Source organism: Chenopodium quinoa, unplaced genomic scaffold, assembly GCF_001683475.1.
Source record: "Chenopodium quinoa cultivar QQ74 unplaced genomic scaffold, ASM168347v1, whole genome shotgun sequence".
Lineage (NCBI taxonomy): Eukaryota > Viridiplantae > Streptophyta > Magnoliopsida > Caryophyllales > Amaranthaceae > Chenopodium > Chenopodium quinoa.
Genome location: NW_018744662.1, coordinates 1,425,380 through 1,433,643, shown reverse-complemented (window position 1 = coordinate 1,433,643; position 8,264 = coordinate 1,425,380). Strand labels below are relative to the sequence as shown.

Genomic DNA, 8,264 nt, shown 5'->3' with positions numbered 1-8,264 from the left:
CACGGTAATTTGGACCTCAGATGATGAAACTTACAATGTGTTTCAAACAAGTATATCGCATTTTATTCCAAAAGATGCAGGTTTTCTGAATAGGAGCTTTATGTTTTCACACATGAAACCGAGAGCATTGAATATTAGGTTGATATTTGTACACCAACAAGCTCAAAAAGAGCTACCGATATCGGTGTTGGATCAGTAGAAGACTCGGTGTCTGCTATGGTTTAGGTGAACATTTTATCATGATGTTGTACATTGATTACTACGGATTTGGGTAAACAAGAGAACGCATCTCATATCACTTTATCAGCAATACAAAAAGTGTTAAATCACATAAGGTAAGGGCCAAAGGCAGAATATTGTTAGCTAGTAAAGTCGGTACAATCATGGACCGTCTTTTAGGCCAAAAGAAAAACCTCAATTCCTCTATAGTTTATGTTGAGTGAGCTTGCATATACTAAATGATAGTACCCACCATATTGAATTACTGATCATTCGGAACTCAATGGCTCAATGCTCATGTTCATCTCCTCTAGCCCCGTAAAATGGGGGATCAGCACCTATTTTGGATAACATTACTTGTACTAATTGGATGTACTATCATACAAATGTTAAATATACAAGCACCACAATGTTAAAGGAATGAAAATAACCTTTTTCGGACATTGGTAATATCTATATAGTATTAGGGCATCAGTGAACCAACCACAAGCTTTACACCAGGAGGTTTCGACATCAAACAACGCCAACAAAAAAAGGGTAGCAAATGTAACACATCAAAATGTATTTGATGTCTGAATGAAGCTTTTGTATCACAAAAAAAAAGTTTCTAGAAAGGTAAACCTAGCTCTGGCATCAAGGACCACCCATTGAAACATCACTGACACTGGGATTGGCTTGATTCATACCCTGACCAGCTCCAAAGGAAAATTGTTGAGTAGGAACTTCTAAAGGACGGTCAAAGATAGAGGAACCAGTTCCTGTGTTGAAAGCTGGTATAGGAACTGCATCATTCTTTGCAAACCCAAAGCTGAAAGACTCGGCTGGAACTGTATTCTCATTAGACCCAAATACCTTATGCTCGTACTCTTGCAATTGCTGCGAAATAGCTAAATAAACAATTAAGAAAAGATGTCAGTATTGTAACACTGCATGCTGTAAAGACCAGCTTATCTCCTATAGACCAAGCACTGACCCATACCTGAGTAGTAACAGAAATTATATGACCTGATTTAGAACCAACCCAACCCAATAAGTAAGGTGACCAGAAACCCACCCAATAGACTAACCCAACCCAGCCTGAATCTACAATAAATTAATCATCACCTTAACCAAATTATTATGGCAGGTCAACCATATTATGCATATTATCTCCACAAAGCATTAAACTACCATGCATACATATGCAATGTACGCAAAACCAGACTGCCTCATAATTACAATTTTCTAGCTGTTAGATGCCTCATAACCCCAAAAAAAAAAAAAAAAAAAAAATTAAATTTTAAGAAATGAGTGTAGATATTAGATGGTTTTCTGATTAAAAACACATACTGAGTTGCAGGCTAAAAACTCATTGGCAATGAATTCTTTATTCCACATTTATATAGAACTTACTTTCAGCGGTCCAGTGCAGCGTATTATAAGATTAAATTGAAGTGTGGGAAGCCACAATCAATCAATCAAAGCCTTAATCAGTTAATCCCATAAGTAGGTCGGCTACATAAACCAAAAGTGATTATTTCGCGGTCATAGTGTGGGAGACTGGGAGGCCACAGGGAGCTAAAATGAACTAATAAATAAGTAGCTCATACGCTTTTCAAGGGGTAAATTCAAGTCTCTCTGTGAATATATCTCCTCTAACAACCTAATCATTTTCTTTTATTATTTTTAAATGATAAAAGCAAAATAATAAAGTGGCACAGAAATCAATGCATAAAGTTGTGAGAGGAGATAAACTGAAGTGTTAATCTCTAAGAACTGGGGCTCTCTCCTTTTCAAGTTCAAAAATATAATACTGACAATAGAAAATAGCAAAACAATGCACCAGGATACGCACTAACCTTCAGTAAGCTCAACAGATGACCTCCGCTCTTTCACCCATTGGTAACTCTGTGCAAGCCTCCAGCCTTTGCATTTCATCAAGTAAGCAATAACTACAGCGGGTGACCTGCAATATGAGAAACTTCACAATCTAGTATCCGAATAAAAAATTAGGGACGCAAATATGTGCATAGCATGTGTAATGAAGTGGGGAAATAAAGGGGTTGCGTTTATTCAGAACCAATAGGGGTGAGAACGTCCATGATTTTTCAGTTATGGTGAATCAGCCTAGAATACAAATAGAAGTCATTGGCATGCTACAAAGTTAACTGATTAGCATAAATTTGAGGGTTGACACCTCATCAGCCTCTAAAATTTTATTTGGATATCAGCTCCAGGTACAGAGGAACTGAAAGACGAACTGATGGTCACAAACTTTATTGCAAGTTACCACAATTTGCATAAATCTTATTGTCCTTATTCATCAAATGTTCTTATTGACAATTTCTAGTGCATTGTCGCTGGCATAGGCAAACAGGGTTAATACAATCATAGTACAACACAGTTAATTCTGAGAACCCACCTACTCTTTCCCGTCATGCAATGTACAAGAACACGACCCTTCTCCCTTTCACATTGTTCTGCCAGACAAACAGCATAATTAGCTTTCATATCATACAATTCAACAAGAGTATATATACACTATTAATAGAAGAAGGAAAAAAAACTGGAAATTAAAAAGAGACATTCATATGTGAGTAACATAGTATATCATGCTTCATAATCAGCAGATGTAAAAGGCCATCTAAACTCATCATTCAAAAGATATGCTCCAAATCATCCTAAGAAGAAAAAACTACTAAGAATTAGTGTCTCTTCAACTAAGGAGTATCTAATACAGCAAAAGGAAGAAGGTGTTGGGAGAAGGCCGAATGGGCATGTCAGGAGAAATTTACTAAAATCACAATAAGAAAAGAAATAAGTCAATAAGCAACACTTGCCACACGTTAACACCCAGAGAAGATACATAATTCAGAGTAGAAGCCAAACATTCTCCAGTCTCAAGTAACGTGTAGTCACTTTCACTAGTTAAAGTCCCGAAAAAAACATGGAAATTGCTTAAAAAATAACTTTCCATCAGTGCGAACAATTCATATTTTTTTAACACATGAAATGAAAGACCCCTAAATTAAGAGCGCTCACATGGCACATGAACATGGTTAAGAAAACTTTTTAAAATAAGCTCCTTATCTAAATGATCTTAACACTTTCCAAATTTCAATTATGGTCAATTTCTAAAAGTTCTTAACACTTTCGTTTATTTCATTTTTGGCAAACCCCCTTACCCTTACGGCCATACCCCCCTCTTACCCACAATGTTTACAACTGTCCACTGTCTTATTTTATCCGCCATTTTCTTACACCATCCACTTACTACACTCCGGTTCTTATTTTAACCATCCACTTTTTGACACACTTTTTTGCTGAATTATTATGATTTGAAAGGTCACCATAGGGGTGCCAACCCACTATTGACGGCCATCTAGGGTTTTAAAAAAATCATGTCCCGAAGTCAATTAAATTTCTTAAGCAAAAAAAAAAAAAGCATAGACAATAACTAGAGCACTCAATCCATGGAATCAAGCTTGATCCTCACAGAAAATTTACAGAAAGGTGGATGCAGCCAGCCTTGCCCATGGTATAAAAACAAGGCCGAGACGTCTTGGTTGTGCCGTTTTGTAAAGGAAATTCAATTGACTGAACCGAGATTGTCCGCATCAACAAGGGGTATTAAAAAACCCCGTGATTTTGTCCGAATCAAACATTTCAATTCTAGATCACCTCGCATTGAAAGTTACATCTATTGTTTCACACAAAAGTTACTTTCTATTCAAAGATATTAGTGAAGATTCCCCCATATCTCCCCACTAATGTCTCATATCTTTTATTATGCCCCCATATTACCTCACTAATGTCTCTAATCCTCTACTATCTTGAAATCAAATTTGCATCGAGACAACCGTGACATGGTCTGGATCAACGCATCATAAGCGTTCCCGCGACACCGCAATTGTTCCCGTGATCGTAACCGAAACCGCATTTTTGAACCATGGCCTTGCCGCTAAGGTACTTCACGCCAACTACATAAGACCTTGAATTAATAGTATATAATGCTTGGCCTAATTCCTCTCATTTACACAAGCGATCAAGTAGTCAAAAGCACTAGATTCCAAATTCCTTGAGAAATAAAATCACCCTGACTCCTCTTCACACTTTCACAGCAACTTAAACATCTTTAGCTAGGCCAGTTGGAACCTCACTAAGTGCCACAAAGAAAACACAGAAATATAGAAAACTCTTTCTCTGAGTTCATCTTCTGCAGGGATCTTTTCCTTCATAGCTACCCTAAAAAAACAGCTTCATAAGGATCTTTCAACCTCCAAATAATCTCAGAGATCTTTCAACCACATCAATCTAACAATGCAACTGATTTGCCATTTAAAAGTTCTAAGTAAGATACTACTCGAAATGAAGAAACTGAAGCACCCAATTGATAATTTTTTTCTCTTAGCTATTTTATAAAAATCCATATCCTCAACACTTCCAATTGGGTCAATAACCAATCTCAATCTTATTTTTTAAAGGCATAGAAGTTCTTACTGACCCTTTCCACATACTTTAAATGTGAATATCCAAATTTGCCATGTTATGATCTCTAAAAATCACGGATAATTCTTCTAAGATCAAAGAATCTCCTGAAAACATTTTGCGAAGTTGAAACCTAAGTATTTGATGCTTAAACAAAATAACAAGCTAGTAATAGGCATGGGAACTACCAAATGCCTCCAAAATTCTTAAAAACTTGTAGCATCCGAAGAAATTAATACTAGGGCCTTATAGGTCAGGAGCTTTCCCACTGGGGTGATTCAATTTAGCTGACAAAAAAAGTTAGAATTAAAAAAAATAAAAAGGAGGAAAAAAAATTAAAGCGATGAAGTTTGACTATTTTTCAGTCAGTTTTCCTCAAAAAAAAAAAAAAATTAGTCAGTTATTCTTTGAAACGTTCAAAATATATGTTAAAACTACCGAGGTTAGCAGTTCTCTGACATGTTTTTGGTTAATATTATAGAATCCTCTCAATTTAAAACAAAGGCAAACAGCAAAAATGGCCATGAACACTTCATGTCATACTAAAGCGTGTATAAAACAGAATAGACCATAAAATTACTAAAGGAACAACATATAGCCGATACGATGTATACTCACCTAAAAATTGGATAGCATCATCAAACTGTAGGCTTTTGTCATCTTGAAGGGAATGGTATATAAACGAATTTCTGTAGAGATTCTGACAAGAAGGAACGGTCTACATTCACAAAGCAGAAAACCCATCACCAAATGCAACAACTTTGAAATTAACATTAAAATCAAACAAATAGTACGTAGAAAATGAGTCAGATCAGATTCTAAGTGAGATGGAAGTCCTGGTTATCTACAACAACTTTGGATCAAAAGGGATACACAGCAAAAATAAAAACAAATCTGAATTAACTTGGCTAAGCATTAAAAAAAAGGATAGTAAATTATGTTAAAAAGTTACTCTATGTTAGATTTAAAGTTTGACTTAATTATTTGAACATTAGCGTTTTTTCTACACCGTAAAAATAAATAAGAAAAAAACTACGAACTTCTATGGCCTGCAAAATATTTCCTTATTATTGAACTCAGAATTAACAGCTTATTAATTGAAAGACAATGGCCCAAATTTTTTCCTTCACAGGCCAGGTGTTTCTGAAGCCTTTGGGTATAGGGCTGAAGTTCACTTAAGCATCACTTGAGTTTTGAGCTTAAACTTTCACACAGATTAGTTACTCAAGCCAATCATCAAAGAGCCTTTATTTAATCACTCCGTTTAATTAGCTTAAGTAATTCAACAGTAAATATAGCTATTTTCAGATCAAGGAAAATGTAGAGCATCCATTTGAGAACTACATATTGCCACAATGCCACCAATTTCAATAGTCTTAGCTATTAGTTTCATTACTTCCATTATTGATTAAATTATCAGACAGCCAAAGAGCAAGTCTTGGTAAAAATATATTAGCACGAGGGTCGACCATCATAAAATTTCTACAATCCACACGAGGGGTCCTTAGGTACAAGAGTAGCCAATTGATTTGCCTCAATAGATTAAGGTGTTTTATTGTCTCTGTACATCTTCATTAGTAGCATAATCATTGTAATTGTAAACTGCATTTAACTTTATCAACCTATTTACCTCTACCCCCCTCTAAGATAATTACCGCCTTCCCATCACAAATAATATTGGCGCCTTCAAGGTATCCTTAGATCACAACTAATTCAGCCAATCCCTGTTTACGTTGTCAATAAGTCTCATAACATCCTTAGGAATTCATATGCATCCTTGACACAAAAAGATGAAGCCTTTGAGACATGAGAACCTAACAGCACATGAACCGAATATCATGTAAAAAGTGAATTAGCATCAATTTGGCAACATAATAAGCCTAAAGAATCCACAGTTAGCATTAATTAGGTCAAAGAAGCAAAATAAGACGACTATACATATAAATAATTTCCATACATGTCCCCAAATCTTGGTCTCTATTTTCATCCAAATTTTGTCCCTCTCAATAACATTATCCATCACGAATGTCGGCAATAATTCGAATACTGAATTTATATATATCATTCTATCCCAAACTACCAAAAATATGAACAATTGTCAAAGAAGTAAAATAAGACGACTATACAGATAAATAATTTCCATACATGTCCCCAAATCTTGGTCTCTATTTTCATCCAAATTTTGTCCCTCTCAGCAACATTATCCATCACGAATGTCGGCAACAATTCGAATACTGAATTTATATATATCATTCTATCCCAAACTACCAAAAATATAAACAATTGTCAAACTTTGACTTCACCATTGATTACATTCTCAACACTGAACCCTACAAAGTGCTACATACAAACCCCAATCCTCTAATTCGAGTAAAGGCCCAACCAAAGTACAGGTCTATCTTCTAGCATTGAATTTTCAAGAGCATTATAAAACAACACTTAAAACATACACCCAATAAACCAAAAATAATTATTTACCAAGAATACCCTAAATTCAAATTACCCATCAAATCAAGAAGCAAATAAATACAATTAAAAACAATAATCAATGAAAAAAGGGAAATTTAATCAAAAGGGTATCCAAAAGATCAAAACTTACATTGAGAATTCTGGAAATTCCTTGAGCCTTAAGAAGTTCAGACCTAGAAGCGTTATCATAACTACCCAGAAAGAGAAAATCAGGCAAGATCTCAGAAGGAAAAGCACCCGATTGAACGGAACTTTTATCAGAAGTTTCCGGCATTCGATGCCCGCAAATCCCACAAACTTCACCTTCTTCATACTTGTGGTAATGCCCACAAATCAAACATGGGTTTTCTCTTTCCCTCTTTCTCATATTATCAACCTAATTTGGCAAAAACCCTAAATCAATCAAAGATTTACACTTTCTTCAATTAAAATTAAAATTAGAATCTCTGTTTTTGTTGTTGTGAATTTGTATTGTTGGTTAGGAATTAGGAGAGTGTTTATTGAATGTTTGATTGCGTGATCATTTACTGGGGTTCTTTTTATAGATTCGGTTTGATGTTTTTGTAGTCTTCCTATTGGAAAGATCCTCACTAGAGGTCTTTTACACTATAGTTAAGTTAAGATAGTTAGGTTTTGATTAAATAGAAAAAAAAAAATTTAACTTCTTTTGGGAAATTCTCAATGATAGTACTCTTTTTTGCTTATTTTCAATGGTAGCCAATTTTTATTTCGATTATTTTTTGTAGCCATATACTTTTATAAATTTTCAACTGTAACCTTAATGATATTTTTTCGTTAAAATTCCGTTAAAGCTAACATGACTAAGAAATTAAGGTTAACTATTACAGGGAAAAAAAAAAAGGAGTGCTTGTAGTTTAGTAAGAGCAATCCCCCTCCATTTTCATTCCCCTCTTTCCTCTTCAAAAAAAAAAAAAATTAGGGTTCTTGATTCTCTCTCCTCCTCATGGATTAGCACCATTATTGGATAATTGAACATCAAAGCCACACTCTAATTCAAGCACTAGAAATAACCGATTCTTGGGTGGGGTCTTGATGGGTGATTGGTTTCGTGGGAAAGGGAGTGTTTTTCCTGGGTGGGGTTTTGGCGG

The 8,264-nt window shown here is 35.1% G+C and overlaps 1 protein-coding gene across 1 annotated transcript; it reads right to left on the bottom strand.

The window, feature by feature from the left end:
* Positions 1–523: 523 nt before the first annotated feature.
* Positions 524–7,757, bottom strand: LOC110701942 (protein-tyrosine-phosphatase IBR5-like). The gene is made up of 5 exons (XM_021879557.1): positions 7,286–7,757; positions 5,305–5,404; positions 2,621–2,678; positions 2,058–2,164; positions 524–1,106 (listed from the first exon to the last, which is right to left on the bottom strand). Exons 1-5 carry the CDS (start codon positions 7,520–7,522, stop codon positions 853–855), a joined length of 756 nt encoding a protein of 251 aa, XP_021735249.1. The 5' UTR covers positions 7,523–7,757; the 3' UTR covers positions 524–852.
* Positions 7,758–8,264: the final 507 nt, after the last annotated feature.

Bases quoted from the DNA above. Each gene is read 5' to 3' on its own strand.
- LOC110701942 (XM_021879557.1), bottom strand. From the start codon at position 7,522: ATGAGAAAGAGGGAAAGAGAAAACCCATGTTTGATTTGTGGGCATTAC. The intron at 5,405-7,285 runs GTAAGTTTTGAT...TTGTGAATGTAG, and splicing joins GAATTTCCAGAATTCTCAAT to ACCGTTCCTTCTTGTCAGAA. The intron at 2,165-2,620 runs GTGGGTTCTCAG...CTCATATTGCAG, and splicing joins TGCATGACGGGAAAGAGTAG to GTCACCCGCTGTAGTTATTG.